The following is a 22687-nucleotide window of genomic DNA, read 5'->3' on the forward strand; positions in this document are numbered from 1 at the left end:
AAAAGAAACTCCAGGCAGTAGCGATAGCTAACGAATTGATCAAAACCAATTTAAGCAATGTAACAGAACAAGAATTTAGGATAATAGTTATAAAATTAATTGCTGGCCTTGAAAAAGCATAGAGGACAGCAGAGAATCTATTGCTACAGAGATCAAGGGACTAAACAATAGTCGCGATGAGTTAAAAAATGATATAAATGAGGTACAAAATAAAATGGAGATGACCACGGCGCAGATTGAAGAGACAGAGGAGAGAATAGGTGAATTAGAACATAAAATTATGGAAAAAGGGGAAGCTGAGAAAAAGAGAGATAAAAAAAATCCAGGAGTAAGAGGGGAGAATTAGAGAACTAAGTGATGCAATCAAATGGAACAATACCCATATCATAGGAATTCCAGAAGAAGAGAGAGAGAAAGTGGCTGAAGGTATACTTGAACAAATCATAGCTGAGAACTTCCCCGATGTGGGGAAGGAAAAAGGCATTGAAATCCAAGAGGCACAGAGAACTCCCTTCAGAGGTAACTTGAATCGATCTTCCGTACGACATATCATAGTGAAACTGGCAAAATACAAGGATAAAGAAGAGAATTCTGAAAGCAGCTACGGATAAACGGGCCCTAGCTTACAAAGGTAGACACATAAGGGTAGTAGCAGACCTATCTACTGCAACTTGGCAGGCCAGAAAGGAATGGCAGGAAATCTTCAATGTGATGAACAGGAAAAATATGCAGCCAAGAATCCATTAACCAGCAAGTCTGTCATTCAGAATAGAAGGAGAGATAAACACTTTACCAAACAATCAAAAACTGAAGGAATTCATCACCACTAAACCAGCCCCACAAGAGATCCTAAGGTGGATTCTGTGAGTGAAATGTTGCAAGGACCACAAAGTACCAGAGACATCACTACAAGCATGAAACCTACAGATAACCCAATGACTCAAAACACATCTTTCACTAACAACACTGAATGTAAATGGGCTCAATGCTCCAAACAAAAGACATAGGGTATCAGAATGGATAAAAAAACAAGACCCATCTATTTGCTGTCTACAAGAAACTCATTTTAGACCTGAGGACACCTTCAGATTGAAAGTGAGGGGATACAGAACTATCTATTTTGCTATTGGAAGTCAGAAGAAAGCTGGAGTATCCATACTTGTATCAGACAAACTAGACTTTAAATTAAGGCTGTAACAAGAGATGAAGAAGGGTATTATATAATAATTACGGGGTCTATCCATCAGGAAGACCTAACAATTGTAAATGTCTATGCACAAAATTCGGATGGACCCAAATATATAAAACAATCACAAACATAAGCAACCTTATGGATAAGAGTGTGGTAATTACAGGGGACATTAATATTCTACTTACAGCAATGGATAGATCATCTAAACAAAGAATCAGCAAAGAAACAATGGCCCTGAATTATATATTGGATCAGATGGACTTGACAGATCTATTTAGAACTCTGCATCCAAAAAGAACAGAATATACTTTCTTCTCAAGTGCACATGGAACATTCTCCAAGATAGATCACACACTGGGTCACAAAACAGCCCTTAATAAGTACACAAGAATTGAAATCATACCATGCACACTTTCAGATCACAATGCTATGGAACTTGAAATCAACCACAGGAAAAATTCTGGAAAACCTCCAAAAGCATGGAGGTTAAAGAACATCCTACTAAAAGACTGAATGGGTCAACCAGGCAATTAGAGAAGAAATCAAAAAAAATATGGAAACAAATGAAAATGAAAATACAACAATCCAAACGCTTTGGGATGCAGCAAAGGCAGTCCTAACAGGTGAATACACTACAATCCAGGCCTACCTCAAGAAACAAGAAAAATCCCAAATACAAAATCTAACAGCACATCTAAAGGAACTAGAAGCAGAACAGGAAAGACACCCCAAACCCAGCAAAAGAAGAGAAATAATAAAGATCAGAGCATAAATAACAATATAGAATACAAAAAAACAGTGGAGCAGATCAATGAAACCACGGGTTGGTTTTTTGGAAAAAAAAAAATTGATAAACCTCTAGCCAGGCTTCTCAAAAAGAAAAGAGGACCCAAACAGATAAAATCATGAAGGAAAATGGAATTATTACAACCAATCCCTCAGAAATACAAGCAATTATCAGGGAATACTATGAAAAATTGTATGCCAACAATAAAATGGACAACCTGGAAGAAATGGACAAATTCCTAAACTCCCACAGACTTCCAAAACTCAAATAGGAAGAAATAGAAAATTTGAACAAACCCATAACTAGTGAAGAAATTGAATCAGTTATCAAAAATCTCCCAACAATTAAGAGTCCAGGATCAGATGGCTTCCCTGAGGAATTCTACCAGACATTTAAAGCAGAGATAATACCTATCCTTCTCAAGCTGTTCCAAAAAATAGAAAGGGAAGGAAAACCTCCAGACTCATTCTATGAAGCCAGCATTACTTTGATTCCCAAACCTGACAGAGACCCAGCAAAAAAAGAGAACTACAGGCCAATATCCCTGATGAATATGGATGCAAAAATTCTCAACACGATACTAGCAAATCAGATTCACAGCATACAAAAAGAATTGTTCACCATGATCAAGTGGGATTCATTCCTGGGCTGCAGGGCTAGTTCAATATTCACCAATCAATCAATGTGATACATCACATTAATAAAAGAAAACATAAGAACCATATGATCCTGTCAATAGATACAGAAAATGCATTAGACAAAATACAGCATCCTTTCTTAACAAAAACCCTTGAGAAAGTCGGGATAGAAGGATACTTAAACATCATAAAAGCCATTTATGAAAGGCCCACAGCTAATATCATCCTCAATGGGGAAAAACTGAGAGCTTTCTCCCTGAGATCAAGAACACGACAGGGGTGTCCACTTTCGCCAGTATTGTTTAACATAGTGTTGGAAGTCCTAGTCTCAGCAATCAAACAACAAAATGAAATCAAAGGCATCAAAACTGTTAAAGATGAAGTCAAGTTTTCACTTTTTGCAGATGACATGATATTATACATGGAAAACCCAGCAGACTCCACCAAAAGTCTGCTAGAACTGATACATGAATTCAGCAAAGTTGCAGGGTACAAAATGAATGTACAGAAATCGGTTGCATTTTTATACACCAATAATGAAGCAACAGAAAGAAATAAAGAATCTGATCCCATTCACAATTGCACCAAGAATCATAAAATACCTAGGAATAAATCTAACCAAAGATGTAAAAGTCCTGTATGTGAAAACTATAGAAAGCTGATGAAGGAAATTGAAGAAGATACAAAGAAATGGAAAAACATTGCATGCTCATGGATTGGAAGAATAAATATTGTTAAAGTGTTAATACTACCGAAAGCAATCTACACATTCAATGCAATCCCAATCAAAACTGCACCAGCATTCTTCTGAAAGCTAGAACAAGTAATCCTAAAATTTGTAAGGAACCACAAAAGACCCCGAATAGCCAAAGTAATATTGAAGAAGAAGACCAAAGTGGGAGGCATCACAATCCCAGACTTTAACCTCTATACAAAGCTGTAATCATCAAGACAGCATGGTATTGGCACAAAAACAGACACATAGACCAATGGAATAGAATTGAGACCCCAGAACTGGGCCCACAAATGTATGGCCAATTAATCTTTCACAAAGCAGGAAAGAGTATCCAATGGAAAAAAGACAGTCTCTTTAATAAATGGTGCTGGGAGAACTGGACAGCAACATGCAGAAGAATGAAACTAGACCACTTCTTACACCATTCACAAAAAATAAACTCAAAATGGATAAAGGACCTGAATGTGAAACAGGAAACCATCAAAACCCTAGAGGAGAAAGCAGGAAAAACCTCTATGACCTCAGCCACAGCAATTTCTTACTTGACACGTCTCCAAAGGCAAGGGAATTAAAAGCAAAAATGAACTATTGGGACCTCATCAAGATAAAAAGCTTCTGCACTACAAAGGAAAGAAATCAACAAAACTAAAAGGCAACAGATGGAATGGGAAAAGATATTTGCAAATGACCTATCAGACAAAGGGCTAGTATCCAAATTATATAAAGAACTCACCAAACTCTGCACCTGAGAAACAAATAATCCAGTGAAGAAATGGGCAGAAGACATGAATGGACAATTTTCTAAAGAAGACATCCAGATGGCCAATAGACACATGGAAAGATGCTCAATGTCACTCCTCATCAGGGAAATACAAATCAAAACCACACTGAGATACCACCTCACACCAGTCAGAGTGGCTAAAATGAACAAATCAGGAGACTATGGATGCTGGAGAGGATGTGGAAAACGAGAACCCTCTTGCACTGTTGGTGGGAATGCAAACTGGTGCAGCTGCTCTGGAAAACAGTGTGGAGTTTCCTCAAAAAATTAAAAATAGATCTACCCTATGACCCAGCAATAGCACTGCTAGGAATTTACCCAAGGGATACAGGAGTGCTGATGCATAGGGGCATTTGTACCCCAATGTTTATAGCACCACTTTCAACAACAGCCAAATTATGGAAAGAGTCTAAACGTCCATCAACTGATGAATGGGTAAAGAAGATGTGGTTTATGTATACAATGGAATACTACTTGACAATGAGAAAGAATGAAATCTGGCCATTTGTAGCAACGTGGATGGAAGTGGAGAGTGTTATGCTAAGTGAAATAAGTCAGGCAGAGAAAGACGGTTACCACATGTTTTCACTCATATGTGGATCCTGAGAAACTTAACAGAGAACCATCAGGGAGGGGAAGGGGGAATAAAATTTACAGAGAGGGAGGGAGGCAAACAACGAGAGACTCTAAAATACTGAGAACAAACTGAGGGTTGATGGGGGGGTGGGGGAGAGGGGAAAATGGGTGATGGGCATTGAGAAGGGCACCTGTTGGCATGAGCACAGGGTGTTGTATGGAAACCAATTTGACAATAAATTATATTTAAAATAAAAATAAATTAAAAATAAAACTAAAAAAAAACAAAAACAAACAAAAAAAAAAAACCCAGACCATTAAAAACTACTGCCTATCAAGCACAGTCTGTGAGATAGCTAAAATAACAGGACATCTGGACATCTTGCCAACTTAAGAAGGACCAAGGAATGGTGAGTCAGTCTAATATATAGTTGTGTATTATACTGTAAAACCATTTCTCTGCTTTTCATCATGGGTAGGAAGGAAGCTGGAAAGTGGAAAGGAAGGAGCAAACTAAATAAAATGTGCCAAAGATAGAGGATTTACTAAAGGACTAAGCATAAAATTATAAACCAACTTGTATCTGTGATGAAGACAAGAACAATAATACAACTGAAGACCCTAGAATTAGATTTGTCATCAGTTACTTTGTATAATTGTGGTTTTCTAAACCAACCCACATTTTTCTGAAAACAATGTCTCCTAGCTTTCCTGGGTCCTAAAGCCAGATGCAAAGATTAGATAGGAACATGAATAAGGTTAGGCTGCAGTGCTACTTTGTTTGCATGTTGCTCACCAGGAATTCTATGTACATGGGGCAGTGTCAACACAAATCAGTAAGACGCTCTACATTTACCCAATACATTCTATCATTAAGAGTTATTCAGCTTCATTCTCACACCATAAGCAAAAAAATAATTCAAAATGGATCACAGACCTAAATCTAAGAGTCAGAACTATAAAACTTAAAAAACAGTATTAGCAATACATCTTCTTGACCTTGGATTAGGCACAAGGTTCTTAAATATCAAAAGCACAAGCAACAAAAGAATTGATAAACTGGACTTGATAAAAACTTTAAAATTTTGCGCTGCAAATGATACTATCAGGAAAGTAAAGACAACCCACACAATGGGAGAAAATATTTGCAAATAATATCTCTGAAAAGGGACCTGTATACAGAATATACAAACAACTCTTAAAACCTAATCATAATAAGATAAACCAATTAAAAACTAGGCAAAGGATCTGAATAGACATTTCCCCAAAGGAGATATAAATAAGCCACTAAGCACATGAAAAGATGATCAACATCATTAGTCACTGACGAAATTGAAAACAAAACCACAATGAGATTCTACCTCACATCCACTAGCATGGTTATAATAAAAAGGTAATAACAAGTGTTGGCAAGAATGTGGAGAAATTGGAACCCTTGTACACAGCTGTTGGGAATACAAAATGGTGCAACCACTGTGGAAAAAATTTAGAAGTTCCTCAAAAGGTTTAACATAGAATCACCATATGATCCAGCAATTCTGCTTCTGGTACATACCCAAAAGAAATGAAAGTATACATCCATACAAAAACCTATACCCAAATGTTCATAAAACCATTATTCATAATAGCCCCAAAGTAGAAACAACCTAAATATACATCAAATGAATAGATAAATAAAATGTTCCTTTTCATATGATAAAATATTCTGCAATTTATTATGGAATGAAGTAGTGAGGCTACAGCATGGATGAAAACAATACAATAAGTGAAAAAAAAGCTAATCATAAAAGACCACATATTATATGATTTCAGTTACATGAAGTGTCTAGAATAAGTAAATCCACAGAGACAAAAAATAATTCAGTGATCGCCTACTGAAGTATGAAGGGGGATACAGAGTGACTGCTAAGGCATATAGTCTTTTCTTTTTAGGGTGATCAAAATATTCTAAATTAACTGTGGTGATACATGCACAACTCAACTCTCTGAACATACTGAAAACCACTGAAGTTTATACTTTAAATGGATTAATTATGTGGCATTATAAGCTACATCTCAATAAGGCTTTTAAAAATCAATACCACTTCTGAGTATATATCCAAAGGAAATGAAATAAGTATCTCAAGATATCTACACCCCCATGCTCACTACAGAATTCACTGTAGCCAAAACATGGAAAGAACTTAACTGTTCATCAACAAATAAACTGATAAAGAAAATGTGGTATATACAATGGAATATTTTTCAGTCATGAGAAGGAAGGAAATCTGCCACTTGCAACAACATGGATGGACCTTAACAGCATTATGCTAAGTGAGGCAAGTCAGACAGAGACAAGTACCACATGATCACACTTTTATGTGGAATCTAAAAAAGTCAACACAAAGGAACAGAGTAGACTGGTGGTTACCAGGGGCAAAGGGGTAGGGAATGGGGAGATGTTGGTCAAAGGCCAAAAACTTCCAATCAAAAACTAAGTAAGTTGTGGGATGTAATGTACAGCTTAGTGACTATAGTTAACAATATGGTATTGCATACTTGAAATCTGCTTACAGAGTATATCTTAAATGTGTTCACCACAGAAAGAAAGAAAGAAAGAAAGAAAGAAAGAAAGAAAGAAAGAAAGAAAGAAAGAAAGAAAGAAAGAAAGAAAGAAAGAAAGAAAGAAAAGAAAAAGAAAGAAACTATGTGAGGTGATAGATGTGTTAACTAAACTTAATGTGGTAATCACTTCACAATATACATACTTACCAAGTCATCACATTGGATACCTTAAACCTATACAATGTTATCTGCCAATTGTATATATCAATAAAACTAGAGAAAAAAAGAGTTATTCATATTTCTGGGTTACTATGATAGAAAAGGACACAAGTTTGCCTCCTCTCCTTTTCTAAGTCCCATTAAAATGACAAATTTAAGGGGCACCTGGGTCGCTCAGTCAGTTAAACATCCAACTCGGTTCCAGCTCAGGTCATGATCTCATAGTTTGTTGGTTCAAGCCCTGCATTGGGCTCTGTATTGAAAAAATGGAGCCTGCTTGAGACTCTCTCTTTCTCCCTCTTTCTCTCTGCCCCTCCCCCACTTACTCGCACACCCTCTCGCTCTCTCTCTCAAAAATAAATAAACCTTAAAAATAAATGACAAATTTCAAAACAAATTTGTTAACAATGTTTAGAAAAAGAGGAACATTATTAAGCCAGAGATTTTAATGAGTTTGTCAGACTAAAAGGGATAGGGTTATAATCATAGAGAAAATAAAGCAGAAATCACAACCAAGAACTAATCCAGAAGGCTTTTGTTACCCTAATGGTAAAACCACAGAGAAGCTAAACGTCCAGGGTTGACAGGTGTCCACACCCAGAATGGGAAGCAGAACAGATGTCACTGTGATTAACTGAAGAATTACCTACAAAGCAGCTTCCCATTTTGTCCCCTCTTCCACCATTCTCCCTACCTAGAAGCTTGTTGACATCAAAAGCACCTAGCTCACCCACGTACCCCTATACCAGTCCATAAATCTCAGCTCACCAAGATTCTTCTCAGCCCTTCTCTATCAGCCCTCCCTCCTCCTCAAGGAAGAGGCCTGCTGGGGATGCACTCCACACATACAGAGAAATTCTAGCCTATCTATATTTGGGAACTCAGTCTTTCATTCGTGCATATGAATGGGGAAAAACAACTCCAACAGACATTTGAGGAAAAACAGTGGCTTCCAAGAGAAGCTCCAAGATTTAATAAAATAGAACTAACCCTGGATGAAGTAGAAATTCCAGAAACAGAAGGTAATCTTGGAAAAACAACTCTAATTAATTCTTTAGAGATTCAACATAATAATGCATACACAAAAGAACAGATTGCAGGGAAACCTGAGTGTCAGAGAATGGGAAAGAACTTTTGAAATTATAAGTATAATTATCAAAGTGAATCTTTTATTAGAAAGCTTTTAATTACATATTTTAAAATAGAAGAGGGGTGCCTGGGTGGCTCAGTTGGTTAAGCATCCAACTTCAGCTCAGGTCATGATCTTGTGGTCAATGAGTTCAAGCCCCACGTCGGGCTCTGTGCTGACAGGTCAGAGCCTGGAACCTGCTTCAGATTCTGTGTCTTCCTCTTTCTCTGCTCCTCCCCCACTCATACTCTGTATCTCTCTCAAAAGTAAATAAACATTAAAAAAATTTTTTTAAATTTTTTAAATAGGAAAGAAAAATTAAGAGACATTGATGATTAATCAAATCCAAGTGAACCAACAGCCATCTAGTAGGAATTTCAAAGTAAAAACCATTTAAAAAGTGGAAAGGGAATAATTTAAAAATAATAGAACAAATGGTCCCAAAGCTACAGAAAGATATGACCGGAAAGGCTCAACAAGTACCATGCAGAAAATACAATGATTCATGCCTCCTGACATGTCAGAGGGCAGAGAGAAAGTGTCCAGAGAGAAAGAGCAGGTGACAAAAAGGAGCAAGCATCAGAGTGGCCATGGCACCAATGGATCCAACAGAAAGGGAAGCAGTAACATCAGACTTCTGAAAGGAAATTACGTGAACCTAGAGTTTAATTCTGTGGAAAAAAGCAACAAAGCATAAATACAAAATAGTCATTTTCTGACATACAAAGCTTTAGGAATTTTACCAATCCCAGAACCTCTCCAAAAGTATTACTAAAGGGTAAAGGACAAACTCCAGTCCAAAAAAAAAAAAAAAAAAAAAAAAGGATTCCAAGAATGAAACATGCAATCCAAAAAGCAGTACATCTAATCAAGAATACAATATAAACAATTCTTTTAAAATCTAAGGAGAACAGGGGCGCCTGGGTGGCTCTGTCGGTTGAGCATCCGACTTGGGCTCAGGTCATAATCTCATGGTCCGTGAGTTTAAGCCCCACATCGGGCTCTGTGCTGACAGCTCAGAGTCTGGAGCCTGTTTTGGGTTCTGTGTCTCCCTCTCTCTCTGCCCCTCCCCCGCTCAAGCTTTGTCTCTGTCTCTCTCAAAAATAAATAAACATTAAAAAAAATCTAAGGAGAACAGCTGTATAAAGGCATAGAAAACTTTTAGCAAAAATTAGGACAAGTTTGTCAGAAGGTTCTAAGAAGGATGTGTTCATGGTGATAATGAATTGCTTGTTACAAATAATCCTATTAATAGGCAAGGAACATTAGGAGTACACTGGTTGGGATGAGCACTGGGTGTTATATGTAAGTGATGTATCACTAAATTACATTCTTGAAAACATTATTACACTTTATGTTAACTAACTTGGATTTAAATTAAAGTTGAAAAAGAGAGAGAGAGGTGAGAAGAAGCTTATTTTCTTTTGGACATACTTGTATGAGAATTTGGGGCTGGCATTACAGCAGCCATCTTGATAATATGAGGGGACATGTCTTGGATGAATGCCAACAGGTTGCAGATGGCAAAGGGAAGTGATGGGAACATCTATGTCCTTGTTAATACCTTGCACACTGGAACAACTAAACTAGAAACTCCTACCTTTTAACCCTTCTTTACATTGGATAATAAGGTTTTATCAATGTTCAAAAATAATAATAATAATCCAGTTACACCTAGTGATAAAGTGAAGACATAACAATTGATCAGTAAATTATAACAACCTGCTGGCCCCTCCCCTCACTTTTTTCTCCTCTCTGCTCTGGTTAGCTGTACAACCATGAACAGCACGTTACAGACACAGGATCTACTTGCGTTTTACATCAGGTCCAACTACACTACCTGGACTCTACATTCCGTAAATGCTGACGCTGGATTTTAAATTTTTAGAGTCAACCTATAGTAAAAACACAAAAGATTGTGTCCTAGTTTCCGAACAGAATGTAAATGCCATAAGTCTTATAAAAGTAAAGGTGAGACAGATGGAGGCTCAGCCTGGAGAAGGGCAGCTGGAGGGAAGATGCAGAGGCACCACATTCTTATCTTACAGAAGAATGTCATGAGATGACTATTTAGAATCCATGGCTTACGAAACACAGTTTCAAATATTAATATTTAAAAACCATAGCTGTAACCAAGTAAACAATAAAAACACAACTTTTGGTATGGCGGGGGATGAATAAACTATAATACAGATGTTAGCATATTATCTATGAGGCAACTACAGTAAAAGCTTTTCCAAAAAGTGAAAGGAAAAAAAGGGTAGGAGAAAAAAGCAATAATCAGTCAAGATAGCAATCACTACCACAGGGAAGAACTGGGAGAGAGAATGTTGTGGGATCCTCACTCAGAGGAAGAAGAGTCAGGTTCACGGTTTGGAGAGAGAAAGATTTAGAGAATAGTACTAACAATGTGCCTCTAAGGGAGGGAATGGAGAGTGGCAAAGAAGATGACTCTTGTTTTTTGGCCACGTATAATTTGTTAAAAGTTATATTTTTCAGATTATACACACATATCATTTTGGTAATAAGAACTTAAATTTCCTATTTAAAATAAAAAATAAATGCCTACATCTGAAGGAGTAAAAGCTAGTTATGTCCATTTTCCTCTATTAAATTTGGTACAGTGTTTTGTTTGAGATAATATTCAATGCTGAAGAGGTTGTGAAAGATGAACATTAATGTACCCAGAGGAGAATCTGAATAGGAACAATCTTACTTTTTTTTTTAAATGTTTATTTATTTTTGACAGAGAAAGAGACAGAGCATGAGCAGGCAAGGGGCAGAGAGAGAGGGAGTCACAAAATCCAAAGCAAGCTCCATGCTCTGAGCTGTCAGCCCAGAGCCCAGCATGGGGCTCAAATTCACTAACCTTGAGACTATGATCTGAGCCAAAGTTGGACATTTAACCAACTGATCTACCCAGGTACCCCAGAACAATCTTTCTGTTAAACGGTTTGTTAAATGTGGATTTTAGTTCTGTTCACTACTATTCCCAAGACCTAAAACAATGTCTGCTACAGAGTAATATATTCAGTGAACGAGGAAGAAACAAGAAGAAACATCTATGTACTCTTGGGTATGAAACTTACAAACAAACAAACAAAAAATCAGAAGTAAACTTTACCAAAATTAGAACATATTGTTTGGAATTACAGAAGCTCTTTCCTCCCCCCTTCTTTTCACTTCTCTACAGATAACATATGATAAGCAAGGATCAAAAAAGAGTTCATCAGTCCCTACCAAATGTAAACCTAAATATGTACACTTAACCAAGCACTGTGGGGGTTTTTATTCCACTATCTGTATTTTTTATTTTCTGTAAGTTATATTTGTTTCTTGCTCAAATATGCATGTCCCTGCTTCACACTTTCCCTTCATCATAATGGTTTCTTTTCCTTCTTTTATCTTTTAAACAAGCCAATTTTACAATTTCAGAATATTCTACTGTCTCTAGTTCTTTGGGTCTTGATTCCCTATTTGTTGTGAATGTTGATTCCCCCCCACCCCCTTCCATGGAAGCTCCTTCTTTTTTGCTATTTATGCCATTTTATTGTGAGTTGATCAATATTATGGATTACTGATTTATTAACATGGGGGTTTTCTTTGTCCTGAGCTGTGAGACAATCCCTCAGAGTAGTTTTGCATACTCCAGCAATAATTTATGGAGTTTCTCCAGTCTGTGAAACTGAAAACTGAAGAAAGCCTCATTTAAAATGGAGTGGGCAGGCCAGAAGGGAAGTTCTCGTGCCCTACCACTGGTCAACTGCAGAACCCAGCATGAAGAGCAGTATTGTGCTTTCGCTACAGGAAGAAACCTACTTTATGATTCCAGCAGCAGAAAGGAAGAATTTCTCCTTGGCCAGCAATAAGCTCAGCCAATAATACCACAACTCACCCAACAAGAAACTGTTACCACCCTAAACTCTCGCTTTCCTCCAACAAACTTTTGTTGAAAGCAGCCCCTCCCATTTTCCTCTTTTTCTCTATAATGTTCCTTTCCTTTGATCTTGGAACTTGCTTATGTTTTGCCATAGTTTGCATGTCCCAAATTGCAATTCCTCTGCTATTGCTGAATAAACTGATTTTGCTAGTAAAATAACTGGCTTTTTTACTTTTAAGGTCAACATGTCCAACACCAGTTTTATGTCAATTTCTAGATAGCATGTGAAGATACACTTGAATCTCTAGCCCATCAGTGCTGCAGGCTTGGATTTCAGTTCCACATGAGTTGACTTTTTCCCACCCTCAGAGCTCTGGAAAATTAGTGTATAAATCCCCTGCCCCCTTACCTCCTCCCTGACCTCTACCTCATTCTAAAGCATCTAAACTACCCTTGGGCAAGTTCGTTAGTATTTCTGAAGCACATTTCTTTACCTACTTACCTTAAAAAGTTTACAAATCAATAAAGAATACAGGGTGAAAAAACATAAAGAACACAGGAGTGAGATTCTGTCAATTTGTAAGAGTCATATAAGTTGATTCCCCTTCTTAGAAGGCATCCCACAGGCCCCTTTACTTTCTCATGCACTTCTATAAGTCACCTGTTCTGCCTAAAAGTTGAGGAACAGAATCTTAATCTTCTTCAAAGAATTTCTCAAACATTTTTCCCTCCCAGATTTTGACCAAATCAGAGACTAACTAATGTTGGCCATCTGATACTGTCTTATGAACACTTCAAAAAACATACTTTCCCAAATTGAAGCCACCCTCCTGTTAAAGTGTACTTTATCTGACTAGTTTAGAAAAGCCATACTGGTCATCTAAGCAGTAACCTAAAGAGGAAAGGTGTGGGAAGTAGAAAGTCTGAAAGGCACTGTCACTCAACTGCTAATTAATACAGGCCTTATGGTTAGCCCCAAGTGCAGCCCCTGTGATATCTCTTTTTATCTCTTTGAAGTTCAATGCAGCTCTACACATATTCTAATAGCTGACTAGAATGGAAGCAGGCAACCTATCTCTGGTGGCTCACAGCCTCATTAAGTAACAGCACAACAGACATCACACATAGCCAGAGCCTCTCAACAACTACCAACTACTGCTTTAGCCCTTGAGAAGCTCCTGAAAGCTGCAGCTCCCAGAAAGCAGAGGGAACACAGAAATTAAGGAAACACAGTCACTTCTTTCTTTTCACTATAGTGATAAACAGATAATGAGAATCTAGATCTTAATTCCATGCCAAGAGATTCTTCCACCATTCACATGTTCTCCTGTACCCCATCCAACATTCTAAGCCTTGCCACTGATTCAAAATCCCTGCAATAAGCTATAGTTTGCAAATAATCTTGACTTGTTTCCCCTAGAACCTCCTACCAACAACTCATGTTAAGTTGCTGCTCAATGACAAAGTCTAAACCTTCTCTCCCTGTAGCAGTGACATTTTCCTTGGGCCTCACAGAGGATCACGAACCACGGGACCTTACCTGATCTGATTATGTCATTACTAGGGTATCACCTGTCAGGTGATGCCTCCTGAGTATTACTGGGGATGCATCCATTTCTCCAGCAGGCTGCTTCTGGAGCACCTAGGTTAAGTCACTTATTTAGTTTACTTTTTTTCTTTTTTAATGGAAAAAAAAAAAACCTTTGTGGGAAGAGATATGTCTATCAATCAAATTCAAATAGAAACACTGTCCTATTCTCTCTACTACCTTAACTCTACAGTAGTCTGAATTTGGGCAGTGTTTTGATGACAAATGACTAGTCTATGTAAAGAAACTTCAACAGTGTTTTTGAAATGAAAAAAATATGCTATAATTTCTTTGTAAAGATATGAAAAGAATACTTTCCAAGTCAATATAAACTTGCATTTTACAACCCTCCTATTGTAACCGATAGCTTCTGCTGCTCTGTTCCAATTTCCAGATCAATTCATCTTGATTTGCCACTTCCTCTCTGCACACCTGGATAAAATGCAAACTCTATCCTGCCTTAGGCCCAAATGATTTTGCACCCCATTTAAACGATTATCTTTCTAAATTTAAAACCAACCAGGCTAATCTCCTTCCTGTCCATGAAACAATTTTTATTTTCTGCCACCATACCTTTGGCTCATTCCATTCCCTCAATCTGAAATGCCCTCCCCTAAAACCTTACTAATCAGAACACTAGTCATTCTTTATGAAAAAGTTCAACTTCTAACTCTCCATGAAGTCACAGCTGAAAATGATCATCCCCCCCACCAATCACTTACAGATATGTTTCTCTCTGACCAAAGAATAAGCTCCTAAAGGGAAAGAACTGTCTTTACTTCTTTGCACCCTCCCAGTGCCCAGTACAGATAACTACACATAACTGTTATTTAAACATATTTACTCAATAAATACATGCATACTTTCACATCTGCAGAATAACATCACACCAGACACAAATAATACTAACTGTTTTTACCAAGGCAAATAAAAACAGGTTTAAAATGTCATTTTGATTTGACTCAGGTATACAGAGAATACTACTCAAAACCTAGGAGTAAGGAATAACCAAACTCACCCACCAAGTCAGAGAACTATGCAGACATTTGATACTATCTCTACATAGTAAAGTAAAAATACTTTTTCTGAAAGAAAAATAAAAAAACACCTCTAATCAGCACAAAATCACAATGTGACATGCAAAGGCTATGCCAAGGAGTTTTAAATAGTCTTGGGTAAATCAGTATACCCTGTCTGAGAAATAATGAATAGATGGGTAAGTGCCCTAAAACTCAAGCCCAGAATAGTTAGGTATTTACTCTGAATGATAAATAACAAATCGGGGCACTATAATAAAAGCAGAATGATTTTTGGGGCACCTGCGTGGCTCAGTCAGTTAAGCATCCAACTTCAACTCAGGTCATGATCTCACAATTCATGAGTTCTGGTCCCATGAGCTGTCAGCACAGAGCCTGGAGCCTCCTTCAGATTCTGTGTCTGTCCCTCCCCTGCTCATGCTCTGTCTCTCAAAAATAAATAAACATTAAAAAAATTTTTTTAAAGCAGAATGATTTTTTTTTAATTTTTTTTTAACGTTTATTTATTTTTGAGACTGAGAGAGACAGAGCATGAACGGGGGAGGGGCAGAGAGAGAGGGAGACACAGAATCGGAAGCAGGCTCCAGGCTCTGAGCCATCAGCCCAGAGCCCGACATGGGGCTCGAACTCACGGACCGTGAGATCGTGACCTGAGCTGAAGTCGGACGCTCAACCGACTGAGCCACCCAGGCGCCCCAAAAGCAGAATGATTTTTTAAAAATAACCTAGCTGTTTTATTCTTCATCAAGAGTCCTCAACTATTGCTATATCTAATAAATATGCACCATTAGGTAAAAGAAATTATTACATGGTTGCATATACACTGCATTCTTGCTATCCCCAAATATTATGGGGGTCCATTACATAATCTTATCTAACATGTAAGTCAAAAAAACAGGTATTATTTGATTTTTTCAACTGAACAACAGCTACATTAGGTCAGATACCTTGACTACCCAAAACAAAAATCAGTGTCAGTCAGTGATAGAATTGAGGAAAGTCATGACTGTACTTCTAAATCTCAACTTCAAATATGGTATGATGATGATGATGATTACAATAAACAATAACATTAGCAAACACTTTTATAACACTCGTTACATGCCAAACGTGGCTCCGAGATCTTTACATTCGCCAATTTACTTAAAACCCCCAAAAGAATTCTGAGACATGTATACTATCTTATTTACAACATGTATAGTCCCATTTTATAGATGAAAACACTGAGGCACAAGCAGATTAGATAACTTACTCAAGGTCATACATCTCATAAGTTATAAGGCCAGAATTCAAACTTCGGAAGTCTAGCTCCACACCCAGGCTCCTAACCAAATGCAATATCCCTTTCTTAGCTAATTCCCAAGACAACTCATATCCTCTTTATCATGTACTGATTGAGTACTTCTCCACCTTCATTACTGCCTTCCTACCTTTTTGAAATTTGTTCACTTTATTCATCAAAACAATCTTTCTAAGATATAAAAGTTAAAAATGCAGGATGTGATTCTTGTAGTTTGTTCTGGGTAATTTCAGATCAGTTCTTGGTTGAAGAAATCTCAGCTTTTAACATCTGAAATCTCTGTAGCACTTCACATCTGTTACCTAAAGGAAGAGGGTAGGGAAACACTTACTAGTATCTGGAGGTTTCTCTTTAGATATGCCAAATAAAAATTCATATTTGGCCTTGGCAACACTCTGGGAATGAGATGATGCATTGTTAACCCAAACAAATGTCTCTGCCTGCAAAATTAAAACAAAAAAAAAGTTATCATTAAAAACATATAAAAAATACATCATAAAACAAACCAACCACAAGAGAATGGTTAAGCAATAATGAAATATCTTCTTGACAGAATGCTACATGGCCATTAAAAATGAAACATAAAAAATATAATACAACAAAAATCAAAATACAAAATGATCACTGAAAGATTACAATTGTATAGAAAAATAAACATACATCTATGGGGAATAAGAAATTTATGAAAACTTTGGCTTGATGGAGGAGGCAGAATTATGGTACAATACTTGTTTAAAAAATTTTTTTAATGTTTATTTATTTTTGAGAGAGAGACAGAGTGCAGGCAGGGGAGGGGCAGAGAGAGAAGGAGACACAGAATCCAAACAGGCTCCCAGCTCTGAGCTGTCAACACAGAGCCCAACACAGGGCTTGAACTCACAAACCCCGAGATCATGACCTGAGCCAAAGTTGTACACTTAACCAACCAGGCGCCCCTATTTTTTTAAATTGAAGTACAGTTGACATACAACATTATATTAGTTTCAGGTATACAACAGAGTGATACAAAACTCTCACCCCGAAAATTATAGTTACCATCTGCTACCATACAAAGTTATTACAATATGATTGACTATATTCCCTATACTATACTATTCATCCCCATGACTTACTTTATAATTAAGTTTGTACCTTAAGTTTGTATAATTAAGTTTGTACCTCTTAATCCCTTTCACCTATTTAGCCCATCCTCCCATCCTCCAACCCCCTAGCAACCACCAGTTTGTTCTCTGCATTTATGTTCTCCGCATTTATCTCTATTCTGGGTACGTTTTTGTTTGTTCGCTGGTTTTGTTTCTTTAGATTCTACTTATAAGTGAAATCACATGGTATTGTCTTTTTCCATCTGACTTATTTCACTTAGCAAAATACCCTCTAGGTGCCCATCCATAGTATCATAAAAGGCAAGCTTTCAGTCTTTTTTTATGGCTGAGTTTTATTCCATTTATACATATATATATATACACACACACACACACACACGTGTGTATATATGTGTGTACACACATATATATGTATATGTACACACACATATATGTATACCACATCACATTAATTCATTCATCTGTGGATGGGCACTTGGGCCCATACATACTATTTTCCACATAGCTGTACCAATTTACATTCCCACCAATAGTGCATGAGGGTTCCCTTTTCTCCACATCCTAACAACTGTTATTTCTTGTCTTTTTGATAATAGTCATTAGCCATTCTATGTGAGGTGATATCTCACTGTGATTTTAATTTACATTTCTCTGATGATTAGGGATGTTGACCATCTTTTCACATGTCTCTTGCCATCTGTATGTCTTCTTTGGAAAAATGTCTATTCAGGTCCTCTAATTTTTAATCAATTATTTATGGTTTTGTTTGGAGTTGAGTTGTAGGAGTTCTTTATATATTTTGGATGTTAACGCCTTATCAGATATATCATTTGCAAATGTCCTCTCACATTCAAGTAGGTTTTTTGTTTTGTTTTGTTGATGGTTTCTTTTGCTCTGCAGGAGCTCTTTAGTCTGATGTAGTCTGATGTAGTCCAAGAGTTTGTTTTTGCTTTGTTTCCCTTGCCTGAAAAGACAGATCCAGAAAAATACTGCTAAGGATGATGTCCAAGAATTGACTGCCTATGTTTTCATTTGAAGTTTCCTGATTCCAGGTATACAATTTTGTCCTTATTATTTTTATTATTTTTTTTTTATTTTAGAGAGAGAGAGAGGAGTACAAGCTAGGGAGGAGGGGCACAGGGAGAGAGAATTTTGAACTCCACACTGAGCATGGAGCTTTGACACAGGCCTTGATCCCATGACCCTGGGATCATGACCTGAGTTGAAATCAAGAGTCAGATGCTCAACTGACTGAGCCACCCAGGCATCCCACATTTTGGTCTTTAATCTATTTTTAGTTTATTTTTGGTGCATGGTGTAAGAAAGTGGTCCGGTTTCATTCTTTTGCATGCTGCTGTCTAACTCTTTACTAAAGATACTGTCTTTTCCCAATGTATATTCTTGCCTTCTTTGTCATAGTTATTGACCATATAAGTATGAGGTTATTTCTTTTTTTTTTTAATTTTTTTTTAATGTTTTTATTTATTTTTGAGACAGAAAGAGACAGAGCATGAGCAGGGGAGGGGTAGAGAGAGAGGGAGACACAGAATCTGAAGCAGGCTCCAGGCTCTGAGCTGTCAGCACACAGCCCGACGCAGGGCTCGAACTCACACACTGCGAGATCATGACCTGAGCCAAAGTTGGATGCTCAACCGAATGAGCCACCCAGGCGCCCCTGTATGGGGTTATTTCTTGGCTATCTGTCCTGTTCAATTGATCTATGTGTCTATTTTTGTTGCCAGGACCATATTGTTTTGAGTACTATAGCTTTGCAGTATAGTTTGAAATGTGAGATTGTGATACTTACAACTTTGTGCTTCTTTCTCAAGAATACGTTGGCCATTCAGGGTCCTTTACAGTTCCATATAAATTTTACAACTGTTTGTTCTGGTTGTGGGAAAAATACTACTGTCATTTTGATAGGGATTGCACTGAATCTGTAGACTGTTTTGGATTAATATGTACATTTTAACATCAATTCTTCCAGTCCATAAACCTAGTATATCTTTCCACTTATTTGTGTCAGCTTCAAGTTCTTTCATCAATGTCTTACAGTTTTCAGAGTACAGGTCTTTCACCTTCTTGGTTAAATGTATTCCTAGGTATTTTACTCTTTTTGATACAGTTGTAAATGGGACTGTTTTCCTAATTTCTCTTTCTGCTAGTTCATTATTAGTATATAGAAATCCAACAGGTTTCTGTATATTAATTTTGTATTCTGCAACTTTACCAAATTCATTTATCAGTTCTAATAGTTTTTTAGTGGACATTTTAATTTTTCTATATATAATATAATGTTATCTGTATATAGCAACAGTTTTATTTCTTCCTTACCAATGTGGATACCTTTTATTTCTTTCTCTTGATTAACTGCTGCAGCTAAGACTTCCAGCACTATGTTGAATAAAAGTGGCCAAGAGTTAACATCCTTGTCTTGTTCCTAGCCTTAGAGAGAAAAAGCTTTTAGCTTTTCACCATTGAGTATGATGTTATCTGTGGGTTGGCAGAATTTTTTAAATTAAACTTATGTTACTTTTCTGCAATTAGCAAACTGTATTTTATTTTTAGATGTGTCATGTTCCAAATGATTATCAATACCTATAGCACACAGCAGGAATATTTGTGTATGGGTTCTACTAAAATATGCTAACATAAAGAAGTCTTTCCCCAAAAAGACCTTATTTTTTATGTAATCAGAAACACCATTCAGCCAAACAGGGGGCACAGAGTATAAGTGCCACTCATCCCATTTATACTAACTCTCCTAAATTTAAGCATCTGTCCCAGTGTTCTCTGGAATTCCATAAAGTCCCCTATTTGAAAGATAAGCTACAAAGGTGACTGTGAAAGTGGGTTCACATCATGATTCTAAATTCCTATGGCCTTCCTCCTGGCAGCTTTAGGCAACTGCCAAAACTCAGGCATGCCTCCCTCCCTTCTCTGGCCTAGTATTAATTTAAAATAAGTAACAAGATAGAAATTGTAAAACACAGAGAAATCTAGCCTAGTTCAATCAGGGAGCCATTCTTCTGCCACTTTACCCTGAACCCAAAAATCAACCAAAATCCAGATACTGCCCTCCCTGGTTTCTACCCTCTAATTATGAGATATCTTCTTTTCTCATGTCTGAGCAGCAAACATAACCGTTCACTGTAGGAGACAGAAGCACAGAGAGTTTTATCAGCAACCAAACAGCTACTTCATAGAGGGAAATTTTATGACTTCTATTATATTCCTTGGAGCAGAAATGATTGACAGTAGTGAGAAGGCCCATGATGGGGTTATGATTAACTCCATCACCCTACTGCAGACCAGTTCAACAGTTCTCTTTGTTCTTCCCTACCAATATCAAAGAGCTAGTTTGTAGAAGTTTGAGGAAACAATTTATTTCTTAAAATAGCTCTACAATCACTTAATGTTCAACTGTGTAAAATTTATCTTTTTGGTAAAGGTGTATACTCCTCTTGGGAGTTATGTGCTTGATATTCACAAGCTGTTGATTAACCTTTTCCCCAGCAGAGAGGAAATATCAATGTTTTGATGTGTTTAGGGAGCTTCAGACTGGTAAAAGAGGAATGTGATGCCCTAGGTATCGTGGTAGAGCAGTTAAGGAAGGCTCTCTGAGTAACTAATACTTGTAGAAATGAGAAGGATGAGAGCCAGGGAAGAACAGACTCCCCCATCTAAGCAGAGAGAGGGTCATATAGCAGGAGGCCTTATAGCAGGAAAGGATTAGGCTACTCAAATGATTGAAAAGCCAACATGGCCACAGAATAGTGGGTAAATGGGAAACTTTAGAGACTGACCAAGAAAATAACACAGCAGAAAGTAAGGAGAGGAGACAGGAGCCAAACACACATGATGTGTAGGTCGAGGAAAGGTCTGATGAGAAGCCAGGGAAGGGTTTGAAATATATGGTGACTCACTAACCCATTTAAAAGATCATTCATTTAGGGGCGCCTGGGTGGCTCAGTTGGGCTCAGGACATGATCTCACAGTTCGTGAGTACGAGACCTGTGTTGGGTTCCACACTGATAGTCTGGAGCCTGCTTAGAATTCTTTCTTTCTCTCTCTCTCTCTGCCCCTCCCTGTTCATGCTCGCTCTCTCTCTCTCAAAGTATATAAATTTTTTCTAAAAAGATCATATGATTGTTATGGGGTAAATGGATTGAAATGAGTTAAGAGGAAGCAAATACCAGTTAAGAGTCCAAGTTAGAGAGTATGGAAACTTAGAGTAGAATGATGGCAATGAAAATAGGCAGAAGTAGATGAATTTGAAATATACTTTGTAGGAAGGATCTACATGAATTTTCTGATAAATTGGATTTAAGAAATGAGAGAAAGGGTGATTTCAGGGATAATTGCAATGAGTAATATTTACTAACCACTTAGTCCAGGCACATTATTGTCTAATGCAGCAGGGAGAAACTTAGCTTGTCTGACTCCTTATTACTATTTCCCTTAGTACTGTGGCGTATAGCTTAGAAACTTCTGCTTAGCCCTGCACACAGGCATGTTATAGCAAGATTTGCAAAAACTATTTTCCATCCAAAATCTACCTCACCCAAGGAAATAAGGAAGTATGTACAAAAATGACTATACTATGTTTAAGATTTATAAGAATGACATGACCAGATTCCTATATGTAAAGATTAACTGACCAAGGACAAAAGTTACATGACCTTCCTCAGATGTCTACAAACATCAGTCACCTTTAGACTCCAACTCTGTACTGCTTCCCCCTCTTCCTAACATAGAAGAAACTCAAATCTCATGCTTGGGGAGATGGTTCTTTGGGACAATAATCCTAGTCCACCACTGGATTGCTGGCTTTCTGAACAAAATTGCTTACATCCCCCAACATCTTGCCCTTGACTCTATGGTCTACTGTGTGGCCAGCAGAACCACCTTGGACTTGGTTACATTAATGCAATACATTAATATCTCATTTAATACTCAGGATAACTGTAGGAGATGGGCACTACTATCATCCAAGTCTCATAGTTAGAGAAAGAGGCAATGAGTGGGTAAGTAAGTTGTCCAAGGTTATAAAGCTAGTAAATTGTGGAATCCAGATTCAAATCCTGAATGCAGAACCCATGACTCAGGGAAGGACTCCCAGGAATCTGACCTGAGCAAATGCGTGCATATACTGAGATATGGAAAAACTAGAGAAG

The 22687-nt window shown here is 37.4% G+C and overlaps 1 protein-coding gene across 17 annotated transcripts in view; it reads right to left on the reverse strand.

Annotated features, from left to right (window-relative positions):
* The window catches only part of PSD3 (pleckstrin and Sec7 domain containing 3), a 747126-nt gene that overhangs the window by 498093 nt on the left and 226346 nt on the right, over positions 1-22687 (reverse strand). For all 17 annotated transcript variants that reach the window (XR_009259079.1, XR_009259078.1, XM_058720427.1 and 14 more), the window contains one exon: positions 16739-16847. Coding sequence is in view for 15 of the 17 variants with exons in the window: in XM_058720427.1 (XP_058576410.1) it covers positions 16739-16847 (109 nt within the window). In the remaining 2 variants the exon portion in view is untranslated. The remainder of the gene's footprint in view (positions 1-16738; positions 16848-22687) is intronic.

This window comes from Neofelis nebulosa, chromosome 3 (assembly GCF_028018385.1).
Source record: "Neofelis nebulosa isolate mNeoNeb1 chromosome 3, mNeoNeb1.pri, whole genome shotgun sequence".
Lineage (NCBI taxonomy): Eukaryota > Metazoa > Chordata > Mammalia > Carnivora > Felidae > Neofelis > Neofelis nebulosa.